The sequence below is a fragment of the Schistocerca serialis genome, chromosome 9 (assembly GCF_023864345.2).
Source record: "Schistocerca serialis cubense isolate TAMUIC-IGC-003099 chromosome 9, iqSchSeri2.2, whole genome shotgun sequence".
NCBI lineage: Eukaryota > Metazoa > Arthropoda > Insecta > Orthoptera > Acrididae > Schistocerca > Schistocerca serialis.
The window spans coordinates 361,780,856-361,804,425 of NC_064646.1; the positions used below are offsets into that span (position 1 = coordinate 361,780,856).

The 23,570-nt window shown below is 37.7% G+C and overlaps 3 protein-coding genes across 4 annotated transcripts in view; 2 read left to right on the forward strand and 1 right to left on the reverse strand.

Annotated features, from left to right (window-relative positions):
• The window catches only part of LOC126419854 (protein takeout-like), an 88,846-nt gene extending 76,512 nt beyond the window's left edge, over window positions 1-12,334 (forward strand). The window contains exon 5 of the mRNA XM_050087110.1: window positions 11,719-12,334. Coding sequence (XP_049943067.1) covers window positions 11,719-12,020 — 302 coding nt within the window. The 3' untranslated portion in view covers window positions 12,021-12,334. The remainder of the gene's footprint in view (window positions 1-11,718) is intronic.
• Window positions 12,335-12,642: 308 nt separating this feature from the next.
• On the reverse strand, window positions 12,643-19,123 carry LOC126419849 (uncharacterized protein C1orf198 homolog). 2 transcript variants are annotated; one of them, XM_050087103.1, is made up of 2 exons: window positions 18,873-19,123; window positions 12,643-18,380 (listed from the first exon to the last, which is right to left on the reverse strand). In XM_050087103.1, the coding sequence occupies exons 1-2, from the start codon at window positions 18,921-18,923 to the stop codon at window positions 17,643-17,645; spliced, it is 789 nt and encodes a 262-aa protein (XP_049943060.1). In that variant the 5' UTR covers window positions 18,924-19,123; the 3' UTR covers window positions 12,643-17,642. The 2 variants fall into 2 exon arrangements, with proteins under 2 accessions (XP_049943060.1, XP_049943059.1); XM_050087102.1 differs by having other exon boundaries at window positions 18,473-19,122.
• Window positions 19,124-19,180: 57 nt separating this feature from the next.
• LOC126419848 (DNA-directed RNA polymerase III subunit RPC4) overlaps window positions 19,181-23,570 on the forward strand; it is a 57,413-nt gene continuing 53,023 nt past the window's right edge. Inside the window, exons 1-2 of the mRNA XM_050087101.1 lie at window positions 19,181-19,533; window positions 19,631-19,727. Coding sequence (XP_049943058.1) covers window positions 19,316-19,533; window positions 19,631-19,727 — 315 coding nt within the window. The 5' untranslated portion in view covers window positions 19,181-19,315. The remainder of the gene's footprint in view (window positions 19,534-19,630; window positions 19,728-23,570) is intronic.

Here is a 23,570-nt window from a genome sequence, read left to right on the forward strand (position 1 = left end):
CGTGCTCCCTAAGATGCCGATAAATTGCTTCGAACATCTTCCTGCCGGGACACATTTGTTCTGGAAATCTGTCTCGATACAAACGTACCGTGCCACGGCTATTGCCCCGTGCTAATCCATACATCAAATGAGCATCTGCCAACTCCGCATTTGTAAACATTGCACTGACTGCAAAACCACGTTCGTGATGAACACTAACCTGCTTGCTTTGCCTGCTTTGCTCGATGCTAGTACTGTAGAGCAATAAGTCGCATGTCAACACAAGCACCGAAGTCAATATTACCTTCCTCCAATTGGGCCAACTGGTGGTGAATCGAGGAAGTACAGTACATACTGACGAAAATAAAATGAGCTCTAACATGGAAATTAAGCATTTCCGGACACATGTCCACATAACATCTTTTCTTTATTTGTGTGTGAGGAATGTTTCCTGAAAGTTTGGCCATACCTTTTTGTAACACCCTGTATAATGAAGGTGTTGTTAGTATTTTAAACTTTTTGAATATGGGTTTCCAGTGTGCCTGTGGATGACAGTATTGTTATTCACATATCCCTATTAAAGATCGTGTGAAAATATCTAAACATAGGAATCCTATTAATACCGCTGCTTCACCAAATGTCAGATTTATTTAAAGCCAAAGATGGTAATAATGCAGATCTGGAGTGCGCTGCTAAAGAGGCTGCATTTTCATACCACACAGCTAGACACAAACACCATTTCTGAAAAAAGGTCATGGCTGGTAAAAAATGTGACTGAATAAATAAAGATAATGCTCCAATAAACTGCTTTGACTAATTTCAAAAACATGTCATGTGCTGGATCCAAAAAAATATGGTAGTCCCAGTCATAGATTAGTCCTAAAATTGTGCAGCTGAAGTAACTGATAGCACATGCTCTCTCTACTTCACTCATGGAGCAAGGTGCTGTACAATTTGCAAGTAAACACTACTGCTTGGGTTTATGTAGTGACACAATTTGCCAATTTTCATTATCCAACTGTCAAGTTTTACAATAGCACAATCTAGTCTACGGTAAGTGTTCTGGACACAGATTTCATGGTAGAGTAGTTTCGGTATGAAATTGTACATCATCACATGCAGAGAGATATCAAGCAAGACTGCAATAAGGTATCTGAGTCAGTTAAATGCTGCCAAGATACCAGTAATTAATATTATATAAGTTGGGTGCTAGACAGTAAGCAGTTGTACTCCAGTCACCATTCCAGTTCTGTTTTCTCAGTCCATTCTAGAGTTTTTCAGCTGTAAAAGCTTACTGCAGTTGGTCTAAAAAACATGACTAATTTCTTCATTATAGGCACAAAGATCTGGATGATTCACAGAGAGAGAATGCATAGACCACATTTCATCGTGGATGCGTAATGTATATTGTAATGACTGCCAGTCTCAGGAGTCATGTAAGATATTTGCATGATTGTGATAGGAAGTTCCCTCATCACAACAAGGAAACACGGAAAGCAATACTTTACCATAAGATCATATTCAGCTGTATGAAATTTAACAGGCAACAGTGTGATTCTGTCTGCAAGGTCTTCTATGTAGCCTGTGACTTATCTTTGCTGTGACCAAACTTCTGTTTCTAAATCTCTTAAATTTCCACATTATTTCCATCATGTTTTAACTGCAATTGATTGAGCCATTACCATTACATTGCTTCAAGAATCACTTGACTTTAGTATTTTTTTAGTTTTAAAAACAAATATAATATATCAGTGGACTAAAAATAGTATTGTCAATTTGCTCTGCACATCATCTTACACTGAAGCGAAAAAGAAACTGGTACAGGCACACATAATCAAATACAGAGATATGTAAACAGGCAGACATGGCACTGTGGTTGGCAATGTCTATATCAGACAACAAGTGTCTGACACAGTTGTTAGATTAGTTACTGCTGCTACAATGGCAGATTATCAAGATTTGAATGAGGTTGAACATGGTGTTATAGTCGGCGCGTGAGCAGTGGGACACAGCATCTCTGAGGTAGTGATGAAGTGGGGATTTTCCCTACGACCATTTCACGAGTGTATATTATGAATTACTTGAATGTAGGAATCTGGTAAAACATCAAATCACTGCAGCCAGAAAAACATCCGCAATAATGTGACCAAAGACAATGTGAATCATTCAGTGTGACAGAAGTGCAACCCTTCCACAAATTGCTGTACATTTCAATACTGGGCCATCAACAAGTGTCGGCATGCAAAACCATTCAATGAAACATCACCGATATGGGCTATCGGAGACAAAGGCCCACTTGTGTACCCTTGATGACTGCATGACACAAAGCTTTACACCGCACCAGGACTTGTCAACAACGACACTGAACTGCCGGTAACTGGAAACGTGTTGCCTGCTCAGACAAGTCTCATTTCAAATTGTATCAAGTGGAAGGACGTGTACAGGTATGGTGACAACCTCGTGAATCCATGGGCCCTGCATGTCAGCAGAGGACTGTTCAAGCTGGTGGAGGCTCTGTAATAGTGTGGGGCATGTGCAGTTGCAGTGATATGGGACCCCTGATACATCTAGATATGACTCTGACAGCTGACACATATGTAAGCATCCTGTCTGATTACTTGCATCCATTGAAGTCCATTGTGCATTCCGAAGGACTTGGGCAATTCCAGCAGGACAATGTGACACCCCACACATCCAGAATTGCTACAGAATGGCTCCGGGAACACTCTTCTATGTTTAAACACTTCTGCTGGCCACCAAACTCCCCACACATGCACATTATTGAGCATAGCTGGGATGCCTGGCAATGTGCTATTCAGACGAGATCTCCACCCACTCGTACTCTTAAGGATTTATGGACAGCCCTGCAGGTTCATGGTGTTAGTTCCCTCCAGCACTACTTCAGACATTAGTTGATTCTGTGCCATGTCATGTTGTGGCACTTCTGTGTGCTAACAGGCGCCCTACGCAATATTAGCCGGGTGTACCAGTTTCTTCGGCTCTTCAGTGTAATTGACTATTTTCATGTGTACTTTTACAAAGCGTGTCACAGCAAATAATGTCATACTCTGTATTTACTTCTTTGCAACATTCTGTACCTTTGGAGGCTCATCTTCTTGATTTCTAGGAGTTGGATGGTCACTTTGAATCCCCATTTAGCTACAAAATGCACTAAAGAAATCTGAAGTAACACTGTTACATCTGTAGTGACTTTTCTTCTGCCCAGCTCTCGGATATTTCTCTGTAATTTTACATGTTTAGCAGCCACCTCTTTCTTCCAACAAAGCAAATGTTTCAAAAGTTTCTAAAGATTAAGATTTAATGTCTGTTTTCTTCATTTCCGTGTCTCTCTGCCTATTCCAGTTGTATCTGTTTCAGCAATCAGTATATGTACAATTATCCCCTTCTTCAAATTTTGAAAATCATTCAAAATTCAAAGACAAAGATTTGATAGAATCTTAGTATTTCATCTTAACACCCTTTATTTAAGCTTAACACCCTAAATGCCTAAGTTAAATTGTAAATGTCTTCTGATGTCATGTCTTGATAGACATTTGTGAAACCACATCCTTGATTAAACATTAATAAGGACACCCAAGGAAAATAATAATAATAATAATAATGACGAATTGGTCTGGATGAAACTAACTTTTAAATTAAAAGTTTAAAGTTACTGTGCAATACACAATAATATTTGATTTTATGACATTTATTTATGAACATCAAGGGCTATTTGACCATAATTTCTGTCACGTGGTAACATATATGTGGGATACTTTTTTTACCTACGCCCCAGTATTACATAATAGAGAAATGAAATTGAATATATAAACAATTTGAGTTAGAAAGGAATTCTATTTAATGAATATTTAAGCAGAGGGCACAGGAGCAGAACTAGTGAAAGCATAAGTGATGGCACACCGAGACCTGAAATATCTTTCCTTCTTTTCTACCATCCTTTCCTTATTTCCTCCTGTTTTCTACTTTTGTCCACATGCTACAGAAATTGCTTTAAACTTTCTTGTAACTGGAGAGTTAATGCTTCAGTTATATGATATCGACCTGTCAGAGAAAATACATACATTTACAGACCATGTTATGCTCTATACTAATCAAGATTCACAACATAAAATTATTTTACAAACTATACAGGTTCCAGGGAATGAAAGATTCATATTTTATCAAAAGTGATGCTGGAAATGAACTGGAGGCATTTACAAACACTATGCTTTGCAATGATGGTGATAAATCCTCTGAAGTTGAAGAAATGTGTGACTTTCTAACACCATTCATAAAATATCAAAGATAATGCTTTTCTTCTATTGGTCTTTAAAAAGTTTTGAGAAAGAATTACTCAACAAAGCAGTTATTTTCAATTTATCCTTAACAATGACATCATTAATCTCAGTTTCAAACAGGAAAAATTCAGTAAAGATCATAGTTATAAGAAAGCATTGATACTAACTTACAGCTACATTAAATACAACAATTGGAGCTTTCTCATCATTCTGAATTTTCTGGCTACATCAGAGTTGCTGAGCACCACCTTTTTAAGATTTTTCATTTCTGACACAAAGTTCCTTATGCTAAACCATGTTCAGTTTTAGCATAGTCTTCTGCAATGAAATAAGCTATGCTTCATTCAGTCTTCCATTAAGTAATTAGACCTAAAGAGCAGCCTAACCAGTCACCTAGTCGTACAGCCAAAGTATTCATATAAATTGTACCCCTGAGAACATTTCCCAGTATCTAGCCAATGAAGCAAAATTTGGCATCTGTCTTACAAATGATTGAGCCTAGTTTTAATTTCATTTCACATCCTAACAAACTGTTACACCCAAGTATTTGTAGAGTTGACAAATACTAATTGTGATTCATTGGTATTGTTATGATAGAATACTATGTTTTTTGCATTTTGTGAAGTGGACAGTTTTACATTTCTGAACATTTAAAACAAGTTGACAGCTTCTGCACCATTTTGAAATTTTATCAAGATCTGACTGAATATTTATGCTGATTTTTTCAGATAGTACTTCATTATAGGTAACTGCGTCATCTGTAAAAAAAAGATAAGCCTGAAGTTACTACTAATGTTGACTATCAGATCATTAACAATACTTAGCAAAGGACCCAACACACCTCTCTGAGGTACAAATGAAGTTATTCCTATATGTGTCAATGATTCATCACTCAAGTCAGTATGCTGCATCCTCCACACAAAAAGATTTTCAATTCTGTAACAAATTGTGTTTTATAACTCATATAAGCACATTTTCATGAATAAGCATTAGTGTGGTAACGAGTCAAAAGTTTTTTGGAAGTCAGAAAATACTAAACCTGCCCAACTGCCTTGGTCTACAGCTTTCAGGATGTCATGTGAACAAAATGGGTGTTGGATTTCATCTGACCAATGTTTCTGAAATCTCTGCAGGTTGGCATGGTGAGGATCATTCTGTTCCAGATACCTCATTATGTTTCAGCTCAGAATATATTTTTAAGATTTTCCAATAGATGGATGGCAGCCATATTGACTGATAGTTTTGTGTGACTTTGATACCCTATCTGTAGATGGGAGCAACCTGTGATATTTTTCCTAATGAATTGAGTATATTTATCTGATTAATATTCTATGAAAGCAATGCATCCTATATTTTCTCCTTCAAGACACTGAGCAATTTGTGGAATTTGAACCATGATTGGTTTCCAGTTGCTTTATCCTATCATAGAGTGTATAACTCTATTGTTTTGCAAAATGGGTGTTAATGATGTACAATTAAAACTGTGTGTCAATATAGATTTTTTTTAATTTGTACTATTTTAAAAATACAAAAACTGTAGAATTTTATAACTTATTTGAAGTGAAAGTGGTCACTTGATTTTATATCTACAGGGCTATTACAAATGATTGAAGCGATTTCATAAATTCACTGTAGCTCCGTTCATTGACATATGGTCATGACACACTACAGATACGTAGCAAAACTCATAAAGTTTTGTTCGGCTGAAGCCGCACTTCAGGTTTCTGCCACCAGAGCGCTCGAGAGCGCAGTGAGCCAAATGGCGACAGGAGCCGAGAAAGTGTATGTCGTGCTTGAAATGCACTCACATCAGTCAGTCATAACAGTGCAACGACACTTCAGGACGAAGTTCAACAAAGATCCACCAACTGCTAACTCCATTCGGCGATGGTATGTGCAGTTTAAAGCTTCTGGATGCCTCTGTAAGGGGAAATCAACGGGTCGGCCTGCAGTGAGCGAAGAAACGGTTGAACGCGTGCGGGCAAGTTTCACGCGTAGCCCGCGGAAGTCGACGAATAAAGCAAGCAGGGAGCTAAACATACCACAGCCGATGGTTTGGAAAATCTTACGGAAAAGGCTAAAGCGGAAGCCTTACCATTTACAATTGCTACAAGCCCTGACACCCGATGACAAAGTCAAACGCTTTGAATTTTTGGCGTGGTTGCAACAGCTCATCGAAGAGGATGCGTTCAGTGCGAAACTTGTTTTCAGTGATGAAGCAACATTTTTTCTTAATGGTGAAGTGAACAGACACAAAGTGCGAATCTGGGCGGTAGAGAATCCTCACGCATTCGTGCAGCAAATTCGCAATTCACCAAAAGTTAACGTGTTTTGTGCAATCTCACAGTTTAAAGTTTACGGCCCCTTTTTCTTCTGCGAAAAAGTTACAGGACACGTGTATCTGGACATGCTGGAAAATTGTCTCATGCCACAACTGGAGACCGACAGCGCCGACTTCATCTTTCAACTGGATGGTGCTCCACCACACTTCCATCATGATGTTCAGCATTTCTTAAACAGGAGATTGGAAAACCGATGGATCGGTCGTGGTGGAGATCATGATCAGCAATTCATGTCATGGCCTCCATGCTCTCCCGACTTAAGCCCATACGATTTCTTTCTGTGGGGTTATGTGAAAGATTCAGTGTTTAAACCTCCTCTACCAAGAAATGTGCCAGAACTGCGAGCTCGCATCAACGATGATTTCGAACTCATTGATGGGGACATGCTACACCGAGTGTGGGAGGAACTTGATTATCGGCTTGATGTCTGCCGAATCACTAAAGGGGCACATATCGAACACTTGTGAATGCCCAAAAAAACTTTTTGAGTTTTTGTATGTGTGTGCAAAGCATTGCGAAAATATCTCAAATAATAAAGTTATTGTAGAGCTGTGAAATCGCTTCAATCATTTAGAATAACCCTGTACATCTACATACCAGTTCATACTCAGCAAACCACTGTGAAGCATATGGCAGAGGGTACATTGTGAAGAACCATATGTTATGGTTTCTTCCCATTCCAATTGGGTACAGGACAAATGACTTTTTTGTGACATAATGCATGCTCACACATCTCTAAATGCCACAGAGATAATAACAGCAATTGGTGCAGTTCCAAAATAGGGTTGGAAAATGATTATTGTAACTTGTTGATGGAAACCACAGACAGTTGACATTATAGTTATATCACCCCTGCTGACAGGAATGGGAGAAAGAAATACAGTAGAAGAAGAATGGGTAGCTTTGAGAGATGAAATAGTGCAGGTAGCAGAGGATCAAGTAGGTAAAAAGATGTGGGCTAATAGAAATCCTTGGGTAACAGAAGAGATATTGAATTTAATTGATGAAAGGGGAAAATACAAATATGCAGTAAATGAAGCAAGCAAAAAGGAATACAAACGTCTCAAAAATAAGATCGACAGGAAGTGCAAATGGCTAAGCAGGGATCGCTAGAGGGCAGATGTAAGGATGTAGAGGCACATATCACTAGCGGTAAGATAGATACAGCCTACAGGAAAATTAAAGAGAGCTTTGGAGAAAAGAGAACCACTTGCATGAATATCAAGAGCTCACATGGAAACCCAGTTCTAAGCAAAGACGGGAAAGCAGAAAGTTGTAAGGAGTATATAGAAGGTCTATACAAGGACAATGTTCTTGAAGACAATATTATAGAAATGAAAGAGAATGTAGATGAAGATGAAATAGGAGATATGATACTGCGTGAAGAGTTTGACAGAGCACTGAAAGACCTAAGTCGAAACAAGGCCCCAGGAGTAGACAACATTCCATCAGAACTACTGACAGCCTTGGGAGAGCCAGGCCTAACAGAACTCCACCATCTAGTGAGCAATATGTATGAGACAGGCGAAATACCCTTAGACTTCAAGAAGAATATAATAACTGAACTATCAGTTTAATAAGCCATGGCTGCAAAATACTAACATTCTCTACAGACGAATGGAAAAACTGGTAGAAGCCAACCTCGGGGAAGATCAGTTTGGATTCCATAGAAATGTTGGAACACGTGAGGCAATACTGACCCTACGACTTACCTTAGAAAATAGATTAAGGAAAGGCAAGCCTATGTTTCTACCATTTGTAGACCCAGAGAAAGCTTTTGACAATGTTGACTGGAATACTCTCTTTCAAATTCTGAAGGCGGCAGGGGTAAAATACGGGAAGCGAAAGGCTATTTACAATTTGTACAGAACCAGATGGCAGTTGTAAGAGTCAAGGGGCATGAAAGGGAAGCTGTGGTTGGGAAGGGCGTGAGACAGGGTTGTAGTCTATCCCCGATGTTATTCAATCTGTATATAGAGCAAGCAGTAAGGGAAACAAAAGAAAAATTCAGAGTAGGAATTAAAATCCATGGAGAAAAAATAAAAACTTTGAGGTTCGCCGATGACATCGTAATTCTGTCTGAGACAGCAAAGGACCTGGAAGATCTGCTGAACTGAATGGACAGTGTCTTGAAGGGAGGATATAAGATGAACATCAACAAAAACAAAACGAGGATAATGGAATGTAGTCGAATTAAATCGAGCGATGCCGCAGGAATCAGATTAGGAAATGAGACACTTAAAGTAGTAAATGAGTTTTGCTATTTGGGGAGCAAATTAACTGATGATGGTCGAAGTAGACAGGACATAAAATGTAGACTGGCAGTGGCAAGGAAAGCGTTTTTGAAGAAGAGAAATTTGTTAACATCTAGTATAGATTAAAGTTCAAAATGGCTCTGAGCACTATGGGACTTAACATGGATTTAAGTATCAGGAAGATGTTTCTGAATGTATTTGTATGGAGTGTAGCCACGTATGGAAGTGAAACATTGATGATAAATAGTTTAGACAAGAAGAGAATAGAAGCTTTCGAAATGTGGTGCTACAGAAGAATGCTGAAGATTAGGCGGGTAGATCACATAACTAATGAGGAGGTATTGAATAGAATTGGAGATAAGAGAAATTTGTGGCACAACTTGACTAGAAGAAGGGATCTGTTGGTAGGGTATATTCTGAGGCATCAAGGGATCACCAATTTAGTATTGGAGTGCAGCGTGGAGGGTAAAAATTGTAGAGGGAGACCAAGAGATGAATACACTAAACAGATTCAGAAGGATGTAGGTTGCAGTAGGTACTGGGAGATGAAGAAGCTTGCACAGGATTGAGTAGCATGGAGAGCTGCATCAAACCAGCCTCTGGACTGAAGACCACAACAACAAACAACAATAAATAAGGCTCAGGTCAAAGAGAGGAGAGGAGGTGATGGACAGAGAAGGTAAAAGTACATAAAAGGTGGAAGAAGGACATGGGCAGAGAGGAGCGGGAGGGAGTGGGGGGGGGGGGGGGGGGGGGAGTGAATGCACAGCAAAGGGAAGGGAAGTGAAGGAAGAGGAGGAGGAGGAGGAGGAGGAGGAGGAGAAGATGGACAAAGAGGGGTGTTGGAAGAGATGGGCAGAGAGAGAGGGAAGATGTTTAGGAGGTACATCCAATTCCCATACAAATTTAGCAGCTGCGAAGTATTGCCAGGTTCACTGGTTAAACATAAGGTCAAAAGACATTTACTATAGCAGCCAAAGCTGCAAGTAATTCAAAAATTTTATGATAGGAATTACAAGATCGAAATAACAAATAAGATTGTGTTAAGACAAAAAATCACCTGCAGCAGATTGACAAGTGGCACATACTACCCAAACGCAATATTATTACACTTAGCCTCTCACGGCCATCGTCAGAAACATGCATTGATGTTACAGTAAACAAATACAGTGATTACCAAGGAAAATGAATCCCTGCGAATGATCTCATGACAGCTGCACATTTACTATGAAGTGGTTCATCATGTCATCATGATGAAAACTCACAATAAGCCAACTGAAGCACCCTCGCTCCCAGGTGCAATAATATTGCGGTCACCTCATACATTGTTACTTGGACAAGCCAACAAGTTGAACCGGCCGGGGTGGATGAGCGGTCCTATGCGCTACAGTCTGGAACCGTGCAACCGCTATGGTCGCAGGTTCGAATCCTGCCTCGGGCATGGATGTGTGTGATGTCCTTAGGTTAGTTAGGTTTAAGTAGTTCTAAGTTCTAGGGGAATGATGACTTCAGACGTTAAGTCTCATAGTGCTCAGAACCATTCGAACCATTTTTTGAACCAACAAGTTGGGACAACAAATACTTTATCTTATGTGTGAGCATAGGCAACCATGGCAGACACCATCTTCAACATATTCTTGCAATGAATCAAACTATACAGCTTCGAGAAAATAAAAATAACCTGCTTATTTAAGAAATAGATGTTAATTGTCATAAACATAGTGAGACACTACGTGTAAAATTCCTAGGGATAAGCAGGATAATAGCTGACTAGTAAACTAATTAAGCAGTTCAGTTCAACATGTTTCTGCAGTGTGTCTCTGTGAACAAATATATTCACCAAGTAATTTCTCTTAGTCACCGTAAAAGGCACTTTCAGCTCTGAAACACTAAGAGTGCGTAGCAGTTCTTTATTTTTCGTTTGTCTTCTTTTTCTATATTTTCCTATGCCACGCAATGACTTAACTTTTTTCTATTTTCTATGTTATCTTTATTATCAAGAGCTTGTTCCTTCAAAGTTAATTAATCACTGGAAACATAAGTTCTTTACACAGCTGTGAACAGTTAGCAAACATAAGTTGCAGTAATTTACTCGAACAGAAATTCCAAGATGAACTATCAACAATATGGAGAGGATGAGTTGCTACTAACTGCACAGAGGAGGTGTTGAATCACAGACAGGCACAATGAACATCAATATTTTGGTTTTTGGACAAAATTCCTTTTCAGAAGTAGAAAACACACACACATTCACATAAGCACAGCTTAGTCACTCATGTGCCCTGTCTCCAGGCATCTGGAGACAGAGGCCATGAGCATGTGAGTTTTCTGCTTCTGAAAAAGGACTTCGTCTGAAAACCAAAATATTTCTAACATTCTTTTTCATTGTGCTTGTCTGCACCTCAACATCTCCTCTATACGGTGAGTAGGGATCTATCCTTCCAATATCATTGCAGCTTACTCAATTTACATGCAACAAAAAGACTTGCAAATATTCTGAATATTTGAAAGAATGAAATAAATATGAAGACACAGCTCACCATATCTTATGGAAGGTGTTGAGCTGTGGATGAATATACAAACAAGAACTTGACAAACAGAAGACACACACACACACACACACACACACACACACACACACACACACACACACACACACAGAGAGAGAGAGAGAGAGAGAGAGAGAGAGAGAGCAAATTTCCTTTTAAAACTGTATGTTTCAGTAACATAATGTAATAAGACATTAACATTTTTATGAATATGATTCCACAAAAAGAAGTATTTTTATTATTGGGTGTTCATAAATGTGCATATTAATGCTGTAACTCCTCTTTTGATTTTCAGAGGATGTAATCTGCGATGTAGTCATGACAGGAGAACCAGTGCAAAAGTCTGGTGAAAAGTATGTCAACATCAAAGACTTCAAGATTAATTTTGAAACGAGCCGCCTTTATCTTACTTTTGAAAATCTTTTCAATGGTGATAAGGCATTAGGGGACAACATGAACAACTTCATCAATGAGAACTGGGATGTGATCTTAAAAGAACTGAAACCAGGCATATCTGATGTTCTTGGAGCCATTTTCCAGGATATATCAAATAGAATATTTTCAAAGGTTCCCTATGACAAAATCTTCCTGCCTTAAAAATTCTTCCGGTGTTATTCATTCTACAAACCTAGACAAACTGGTGCTGCACCTTTGCTGATAGAAAAAGACAGAGTTCCACTATTGTGAAATTTATTCTATATAGAGGCGTCTGATCATTGTGCATGATTTGAATATTACTAGTCAAATAGAGCATCATTTTGTAACCTTACTACGTATGCATCATGTAACACAAAAGAACAATGTATTACAAATACTTACTACAGTGTAATGAACTATGTAATCCAAGTAAGAGATTTGAGTTAATGAGTGAATGAAAAGCAACAAATAAATAAATAAGCTGTACAGTACAATTCTTGGTATTCGATGTAGTTCATTTTTGTCAGCTGCCCATCATTCATGCATAGACATTGCCTCGAGTTAAAAATCGTCCTCCCTGTAGCAGCTTTACTCATTCTAGCATGCTAAATTCTTTCCCAATCCAGTTTCCAGTCTTCATTTGCATTTCCACACACATTAATACCTTGGGTTCCATCTGAAAATGTGTCATTCTGTGCTGAAGATTAAACACCTTGTATGGAGTATCAGCATATGACTAATGAACATCTAATAATAGCTACAGTAATTATAAGTAGATAGAAAAAATCAGTATACACATACATACAGGTACATAACTGATTCATTTTTATTATTCATCATCCTTTCCATTGTGTGTGTACAAAAATTGTAAGGAGTGAATTGGCACTTCTGTTATCAACACAGGAACTGGCATCTTCTCTGAACATATTTATATCTTAATGTGTTTTTTACTAAGACATCTGTTTTATGGAAAACAACGACACTATGTAATAAGGTGAACTAAATGTACCACAAGACATGTTGCAACCCATATCTGTCGAATAATGTGTCTAGTTAGTCTAGTTTTATATATATATATATCTGCTAAGAGGCAGAAATGTTAGCATAAAAATAAAATTCATAAAATATTTATAATCTTTTTCTGTCACTAATGTTGTTATTCCAACTAACAAGTCTATGTATAATCATAAATATGATCATGATTATTATTATTATGAACAATATGTAAATGATGGATTGCTACTCATCACATAGAGGAGGCACTGATTCTAAGGCAGTCACAATAAAAGGAATACTAGAAATATAAAGCTTTTTGACAAAGTCCTTAATCAGAACACACACACACACACACACACACACACACACACACACACGCACACACAGCTACTGTATCCATGTGCTAACACCTGACCACTGTACCACCCAAAGACAGTAGTCACATTTACATGAGAAGTTGGTAAGTAAACATGTATAGTTCTACTTTTGAGGAAGCACTTTGCCCGAAAGCTTTGTTTTTCTAGCATTCTTTTCACTGTGCCTGTCCAACTCTACACCTCCCCTATGTGGTGAGTAGGAAAATGTTCTTTCCATATTGTTATTCAATCCTGGACTTTCCATTGTATGATGATGATAATTATGCAGCAAGAGTCCCTAAAGTTCTCTATATTGAATATTACAGGTAAATGATAGCACCATGTGAAAGATACAGTCCTTGGCAAATACAAGTTATTCAATTTTGGCATGCGAAAAAGCATAATGTTATGACACACAGCCAGTACTACTACTTTATACAGAAATATGTAAATTTTAAACAATAACCTGAGATTCTATTGCCACCACAGTGTGTGTACTTGGGGCTTTTTAGGACCCAAACTGCACTAGCCGCCATTCGGAGAGACAAGCTGAGAGGGCATCGGAGGCACAACAATATAAAAATTCTATAATGCACTTATGCCAATTAGTAGCAGCCACTTGGGGGACAAAGCTGAGAGAGGAACCCACGTGCACAATTTGCATACTGTGTGTATCATAGCAGCAAAAACTGACAAGTGAAAAAAGTGTGTGTGTGTGTGTGTGTGTGTGTGTGTGTGTGTGTGTGTGTGTGTGTGTGTGTGGGTGGGTGGTAGGGGGGGTAGATGTGGTGTTGCTTGTGTGGAAAAATCTTCTCAAACTAGCCCTGTGGGTACCAGAGATATTGCTTTTTTGGTAAATAATTTTACACACAATACAAGAATTGACAAATGTCAAACATTTGTATAATTACATGACATTATTGGTGTATGGTCGAGACATCATCCTTATATGCCAGTAAAAATCATAGTAATCACTGGCACAATTTGGTTTATACTTTACTGGAACATTCATAAATCATGATTCATTTCTACACACAAAAAAAAACTTGTCTTATGGTACAAAGCCAAGGGGCACTGAAGTCTATACAACATTCTACCACATCAGCAAAGCAAATCTCTAACATCTATGTGTCTTCTGGGAATTACAGCCACTGGCTACAGTACAATAAACCGGCTACAGCCAAATGACGAGAAAATTAAGCTTCACAGAAAGTAATTCATAGATGCATCCTAGGAGCAATATATCCTTGCTTAGTAAATTAATAATTAAAGGAAAAAAGTGTCATGGGCAGAGAAATCACACATTTCATAACCACTACATCTTAACACTAGCTTTTCAAAATTATTCTACAATACTTGGAAGAGTGCCAGCTTATAATACAGAAAATACATAAAAATCAAATGCAAATTGCACTGAAAAACTGTAAAGGATACAGAAATAAAAAGACACATGGTATTTCAGTGGTGACATTGCTGGAGCCCTGCTCTCTCTCTCTCTCTCTCTCTCTCTCTCTCTCTCTCTCTCTCTCACACACACACTCACACACACACACACACACACACACACACACACACACACACACACAGAGAGAGAGAGAGAGAGAGAGAGAGAGAGAGAGAGAGAAAATGTGCACAGGAAATTAATTACTAATTACTGACTATAATGTTTCATTTAAATGAGACCTACATAGTTCACAGAATTTTTTTTTTTTAAATTGATGCAGTAGTAACAATCACAGCTGCCATGTTCGATAAGTGATTTACTTTCATCAGAAACTTGATGAGTCAACGAAAATACCTCATTGTTATGCTAGCAGTTTTACAGTTCAGTTTGTATTCTGATACTGCAGTCAGCATACTCGTACTGATAATAAAATCAAGCATTTTTTCAATTTACCAACACCACACATCAGGCCATGGGTAAGAAAATTGGTGCTTGCACCACAGCCATAATTATGAGTATCAGAAGATAATTATCTTCCTTATTTTTTATATTAAAGAAGCCACCATAAACAAAACTGATCATTAAATAAACCAACCACCCTTTCGGAAATGTCACTAGCAATATTTAACTTGAATTTCTAGCAGATGTTACTGATCTTTTCTCAATTAATGCCCTTGAAGACACAGTATTTTGGAATGCTGACCTATATACAGCATCATAATTGTGCTATAACAACAAATGGTATGTTTATGAATATGGCAGTTGTGAAAGGAATTACCTGAGTAGTTATTTCATTAATAAACTGACACCTCAATCTGTGATACAAAGGTAAGTACATTGTCACGTGAAACAGGAAGCCAGTAACAATAGTTATGGGCTCCAGAATGAAATTTACATTGTGGTACATTAAGTAACAGCAGTAAAGGACTAGCATTGCAGAATGGTTAATACTTAGAAAATATACTCGACAAAAAAAAGCTGCACTCAGGAAGGCACAAAGTTGCATGTATATTACATTTTCTCGTTCCTTTCAAGGTAAACAGTAAATGCAATAATGATTAACATAGTTACATAGGCTATTTAAATTCACTTTTTACCCTCAAAATAAGTAAAAAAAAAAAAAAAATACACAACAAAAATTTAAAACAATTTTTACTAAATACAATTATAGAGTTGATGTATCCTGAATGTTAATATGCACATTGACCAATAATCTTAATATATACATGACACACAAAGTGAAACAAAGACACTTGCCACATTTCATTTGTATCTCTGATTCTATAACATCTGTCAGGTTTCTTCCATTTGAGTTTGTGAGACATTAAAAAAATTCTCAATTTACAAAAAATGACCAAGTTCAGTAACAGATATATTTAACTGTTGGAGATTTGTATTCTTTAACGGTGACCATTACACCAGTGCACTCTCATATGGCATATAGCATACAACTGATTTATAGACATCCACAGCCTGACACAATTCAGTATAAGTTCTGATTTGCTACATTTAACTAAAAGATATATTCATTATACTAATGGCTGTCATGGAATACGATGCTTCATAGTTTGCCTAAGAAAGAATGAAGACAATACAGATTAGTGTTACTCGTTTCCGATTGTTAGCAATGTAAACAAAATGCTTTACCCAAGTAAACATTCCACACAGATACTAACACCAATCACTGTTAAATCAAGTCTACAATTTAAATATTAAAGTGGAGTGAACTGCCAATTTTCAAGCATAGTCAACTTATTTTGGGGGAAAAAAAACAGGTAACATTTGTTAAAGGCATATCCGCTGAATAGTCAAACACGTAGTCACACACAATGTAACAAAGGGTAACATAACTGAGTGAGAGAGGGAGTGAGAGAGAGAGAGAGAGAGAGAGAGAGAGAGAGAGAGAGAGACGACAAAAGTAACACTGAATCAGTGCAACTTGTATCTGATTTTCTGGAACTTAAAATGCATGACTCTATAGAATAATTGCCAATTATGATTTACATTTCATAACTGTAAATTTTCAAAAAGGAGTGAGGCAAAACTATTTATCCACAACTGTTTTAAAAATGACAAAAAATACCTTCAAAAATCAACACAGGAGTAGGAAGTTTTGATATTCATTTCAAACAGGATCTGAGAATGAGTTTCCCCAGTTTCAACATGCTGCTAAGCATGGTGATCCCTGGGATCAAATTGTTATTCATACCAAACATCAGATCAGTTTTTATTGGAAAACCACAACTCTGTGAATTGCCTTCAATTGAATCTACCAATACTGGATGTCAGCTTCATCCTGTGACGAAGTGATGTTATAATACGTGACATCATAAAAATGCAAACAGGAAAAGATCAGAGCACTGACAATATTTTTTATGCCTATATTTTTTGGGATGCAGGTTGTAGTGACAAACTGATCTGTAATGTAGCCCAAGGTATAGGTTATGCTGAAAGAAAACATTTTGGTTGCTACTTGGAAAAGCAATATCAAAGGCTTCAGTTAATCTGTGAAATGTAAAAATACTTCGACTCCAACATGAAAATAAATAATCGAAAGCTTATATTTATCCAGTACTGGACGAGAATAAAACTTCTTACAGGTTATGAGCCTTTTTAACACTCAGGTACATCAACACTATTTCTGGTATAAAACAGGTAAAAGTAATACTTTTTCACATTTCACTAAAATCATTATAAAATCCACTTACAAAAATTGTAAAAATATTCAGAAAATGTATACCACTACAGTTCCATTAATCTTTTCATACTCTATAGCTACATATATCTTGTTCAAGACAGCAAAAATACACTATGCAGTTCTTTAAGTTCTCGATGCAGGATATAGAGTTGAACATCTCTAAAATTAATAAATCACAGTTATGAACCATAGGAATACAAAAGTAAGACAGAGCATAAGACTTTGAAGTTTTACACACCATAAATATCGTTCGGTAGATGTATCTTTGGTGACCCATGCAAAAGAAAAATGCAAAAAATGAAGCACAACTACCAGTTGTCTAGGAAATCAAAACCTGTTTTTGGAACATCCTTTGATGGGCTATTCAGATTAATACGGAAATCATCTAAATCAATTGAATCAATGGAAGTAGTAGATTTCACTACCAAATGTTCCTTAGTTTCTTTAGAGTTCTGACCACTAGTAGGAGCACCTGGCAATAAAGCTTTTCTTTCAGGATCTTCCTCTAGCTTGGTTTCTGATATATGTTTCTGTTTTGTGGGAGGTGGTGGAGGAGGAGTCTTTGGTTTAGACACCAGTGGTTTATTACCCAAATTCTTTGTATTCTTCAAATTGTTTGAAGTACTGCGGATTGTCTTTGTGTGAACAAGGGCTTGCTTGTCATTATCAGATTGACAAGGAACTCTCTCTGGTTCTGGTTTGCCCATTGTGGATTTCAAAGTTGTCTGTATTTTTAATACTGCTGTCTTGTTTTTAAGTTTTGTTAGTAAGCTATCTTCTCCACAAGGATTTTTTGTTGCTAAGTTGATTTTTGGACTAAGACTAGCTGCCAATCGAGATGACGAACCACCCAACACTACATCTGGTGGGTCTACAAAACCGTCAGAGGTGGTGAAAGGTTTCTTTGATGGTGTAAATAAAGTGTCAGAAGACTGTAATGGAGGTTTCCTGCTGTCTTTTTCAGTGGAGTCCATAATGCTGAGATTCAGTTGGCTCTGGGTCATCCATGTAAATGGTGCAGAGTGTTCATCCCTCCATTTCACCGCCTGTGAACAAACAAGTAAGTTAAAGAACTGAATGCCTATATTCATGGTTTAGCAATGAAGGGGGGGAGGCGATAGAAGAAAAAGTCACTTGCTTGTTCCTTTCCTCCGTCGTCATCTGTCACATATTTATAACCCGTTTCTAAACGTAGCCGTGGAAAACATTCAATTTCTATTTCATTTTGTTGACAGAGAGAATATTTCAGTACAGCCTCTGGATGTATAATGGTATCGTCTAGAACCTGATTTTGGTCTTCAGGACTTAACGTATGCCACAAATCTTCATACGCAGTTACGGCTGTATTGACGTCTGCCCGAATTCTTTCAGCTATTGAATTAATAGAGCTGAAATATTCTTGGGCGTACGCCCTTAACGCTGCTGAACTCATATTTAACAATACTAATGACAATTTTTGTAATTTTCCAGCCGATCGCCCGGCGTATGCAGAAGTACATAAAAATAGCAATAATTCACCATGCGTAGCCTACACTAACCCTTGATGCATCTACGCAGCTATAGTACTTATTACTTCGCATTTTATTCATTCCCGTTGATTCACATCACCTCGTAAATAAACTAACTGTTTATGCATTGACGAACCGTTATCGACTTCAGATCTTCAGACGCCGCCCTATGTCACTTTTTTTTATTGTATGCTCTAATAATGTTTTAGTGTAGCAGCTGAAATTATTAGTTCGTGAATCGTGCGCTGTTTTCGAAGATTTCCACAATCGTAACAATGAATCAAATGACTTACGAAGAAAAAGTAAATTCAGTGACAGCTATAAATTTTATGATGTTGGCAATAGTTTTGAAACAGAAGACAAGCAAATACTGTGCTTGTGCTTGTAAACACGAATTTCATGTCATTATATACCTTTTGTACTTGATGAATGTGTAATGTGTTCGGCGTGTGTACTGTAGTTTTCTCGTGACAATGGCAGGCAATAAGGATTACAAACAGATCTCTAGCTTGATAGGTTCTATAAAGATTGAACCAGGGACTTCTGCATCTCCTGGGCGATTACCATCATTCAGGGGCGCACGGGATCTAACACTTGGTGCTTTAACAGCAGGAAAGACTAACATTGGCGATTCTAAGCAGCGTAAAGTGTACAGACCCAACGTAAATGTGCAGCGAAATAAAAATAAAGAGTGTGTTCTACAATTACTATATGTTTTCTTTTACGTATATGTACCTACGTATTTTATAAGCAAAGCAACTTACTTACAATTTTATTGTTTTTGTCAGTGATGGAAAGGGAACGGAACAGCACCCTAGATGGAGAGATAATAAAAAAGAAAGGGACCCGAGACCGAACAGGACAAGGAACGCCAACTATGTGCAGGTTGGGAATCGTCTAATAATTGTTTTGCTTGTGACTGACTCCTCGTGTTTGGTGCTACTGCGCTAAGTAGCATTCAGTGTTTGTGTCGCTTGTGTTATGTTATAACGTTGCAATACTTAACGATTCGTAAATGTGAGCGGCCCTTTGTAACTACCCTGAGCAAATATCGCCACAAGATCGTTTTCATGGTCTTGCGAGGAGAACTGTGTAAGTGAAGAACAGGAGAATTTTGCCAAAATCCCATTTGATCCTATGTTCATCTTGGAAAGTGTTTTTAAACCAAATGTCATTATCCAGTTTGTCATAGGATTAGTTCTACTAGTGCAGTTTCTCATTGGAGAATAGTAGTTTTACTGTCACAGAGTACAACCACGTCAGATGATTGTCTACGTCCATACTGTTAGTAAACTGCGTGTGCACACTTAAGTTAAAACAGACTAATGTTACGAATTGGGCAGATGCCTGTCCTGATGCTTTGCTGTTATTTGTTGTTGTCAAAGATTCAAACTGTTTTGTCACTAGAAAGATAACTGAGATAAACAGTGAAAGATGAGAAATTAGCACTATGTTCTTTAAGCTTTTTTCTAGCTCAGGGGTTAGTTTGGTGCATTGTTGAGGATTTGATTAGTGTGGATAATTTTAATGGAAGCAATGGTGACAGGCAGATCCCTAGTGGGGCCATGTTCTGTTATAGGTTGGCACATGATATTTTGGTTGTGAGTTAGTAATTCCAACAGATGTGACAGAAAATGCTTGGATACTGTACTGAATGGTTGAATTCGTGATTTATAAAACAGTGTTAATGAGGATATGTTTTATTAGATAAGTCTTTTACATCCATAAACATTTCTTTAAGTTGCCGCATGTTGCTTGTCACTAGATTCTCAAATTAATTGTCATCAGAATATTGCTGTTACTCTGTGACGCGACATGGCAGGTTAACAAAATCAGCCACTAAAACAGCCTCTTTGTTTCAAATTTCTGCACCAGTTGCAGTTGCTTCCAAGGGACATAGAGATTCCTGATGAGACATCATTTTTTTCTGTTTTCTGTCTTTCCTTAGTTGCGTCAAAGTTCATGGATATATTGTTCTGCGTATGCAACTAATTGAAGGGAGTTTGTTTACTGCTGTTCACATTGGGCTGCTTTTATTTGTGAAGCACCTTCAGTGGCGATTTCCGATGCTATTCGCTCATGCATGTGGTTCTGGAGATGTGTTCATTAGTCTTCTTGCGATTTCAGGCGTTCTGTCACCCTCATTTGGTTCAACACATTGCATACATTACTTGCACTTTGCATTTTGTGTCCAAAATATATGTGTTTATGGTGTGTAGTATTGAGTTGGCAACACTACACTCTGTAAACACACATGTTGAGCACAAAATGCAAACTGCAAGTAATGTATGCGATGTTTTGAATCAAATAGTGCTGAAAGAATGCCGTAAATCAGCCAACTGGAGCATGGACACTAATGAATACATCTCTGGGACCACACTCACTCTTGAGCTGACAATGCTGAAAACCGCCACTGAAGAAGTAAAATGCATGTAGCATTAAAGAAACTGCCTTCAATTAGGTGAATATATGGAACATACCTCCCCAAATTCCTAATGAGGTATGATATTAAAGTCTAGCTTCAGTTTATGTGTCACTGTTATATTGTCATTGTCTTCGTAAAAAGCAGCTGTCCGTATAGCACACTCCTCCTCAAAATACATAATTAACAACCTTATTCTTAACTTGTACTACAAAACTACAGACACTTGAAAGTTAGTGTTGATTTGTTTACGCATGCTTATGTTTAGGGATGCGACGTTTCAAGAAAGGTGGCAATTCACCACAACTTTCTGAAAAGTTCTCATTTATTCGAAGTTCTCTTTTCCTTAAGGCCATGGACATTTGATTTAGCTATTTCTTCTGATCACTGGTTCTTCCTCATACTGAAGATTCCTTCAGCAAATGAGTTAAACTTACTGGTAGGAACAGAAAGTATGTATGCTGTGAGTCAAAGCAGTTGGGAATGGTAGTTGTCAGTTGTGGACTCCTACTTATTGAGATCTATACAATCTGGTGTTCTGTGTTACTTTCATCAAGTCCAGCCTATGCATTCTGGAAATCACAGGTTGAAATTCAGTTTTTTGGTAACCTTTAAAACATACTGCCATTGCAGATGAAAATCTTCTTGCTCTTTAAGTGAACAATTTGTAAGCTGGCGCAACACATTGTCCTCAGAAAAGTTATAGATTTGGGACAAATAGTCAACGCAATATAACAAGAAAAGCTGCGCATCATTTTCAAAACTCAACCTATGTGATTTTGGTATTTCTTCCAGGATTTCATGAACTTTCCTTCCTATGAATTTATCTTTTTTCCTGCTCTCTAGCTTGCTCTTAAGATTCCAGTAAGTAACTGAGTTTTTACCAGTTTTCTAACAGTAGTTTCATTCAGGGCACAATATGCTGCACAAAACATAGATAGCACTGAGGAAGTGAATGTTCAGTTTCTTCAGTGTCATGCTCACCATTTGAGGTGATAAATTGCCAAATCAGTCTTGAATAATATTCTTCGGCATTTGAAATAAAATATGACATGATGGTAGGCCAGCAGTACACAGTTTTGTTAGTTGCAAGAAGTAGCAAGAGCCATCTTGTATGGATGTGTTGTAATATTTCTTTAAACTCATATTTCCACACCCTCAGATTTCTATTAGTGACTGAACATTTGATGCAGAGGAACCAGATTCACTGTAAATTTTGAAAACTACTGCATTTGTATCATATTGAAATATTTTAAGATCATGTTTTACAATATTATTTATGGCCTGACAGTTGCAGTAACCACTCAAAATGGATGGATTGTCATTTTTCAGTAAGACAAAAACTGAATTGTTTTTGCCATAGTTCACTGGAGCAGTATCAGGACTGTATGCACTTCCTTGATTCATATGAAAGCCATTAAATTATGTATTGTTCTTTATTGCTAGAAAATGTCTTTGTGGCGTTCTTTGGAGTCTTCATAAAATCTAGCAGTCCGTGACATATCCTGCAGATAACATCAAAGTACAGAACTGCATAAGGAAAATTTTTGTATTTCCTCAGTTTGAAGCATCAGAAGACAAAAATAAAAGGCTTTATGAAGCTCATCTATGACTACATCTTCACTGTATGGGCCAAGAAAATTTTTCGAGGCAGCCTTGCCTTAGTTCATCCACATGAAATTTTAGATGCAGTATTACTCTCTGGAACAAGAAAAGATGTAATTTCATGTGGCAGTCCAATGGAAATGGAAATGAGCGTTTGGCGTCATTGGCCGGGAGGCCCCTCGCGGGGCAGGTCCGGCCGTCATATCGCAGGTCTTATGACATTCGGCGCCACATTGGGCGACCTGCACGCCGGATGGGGATGAAATGATGATGAACACAACACAACACCCAGTCCCTGAGCGGAGAAAATCTCCGACCCAGCCGGGAATCGAACCCGGGCCCAGAGGACGGCAATCCGTCACGCTGACCACTCAGCTACTGGGGCGTGGCAGTCCAATGACTTGTAGCTAAGGCTGTGTTTTACACTGTGATAAACAGATACAACTGCAGCACATTTCACAGCATCTTCTTCAGGCATATGTTTCTTCTCAAAGAGAGTTATAACTGTTTTATTTTTGTAACACTGTTGTTGTGCCAGAATTAATTTTTTTGTATTCTGATGATCCACTATAGCTTTTGTCCTTTCAGATTTTATTGAAAACATGGTGAAGTAAAAAAACACAATTTGTTGTGAAGTCATTTTCTTTCATCAGCCATGTGGAGAAACAAACCTTTATTGAAAGCCATATATCTTTTAACTT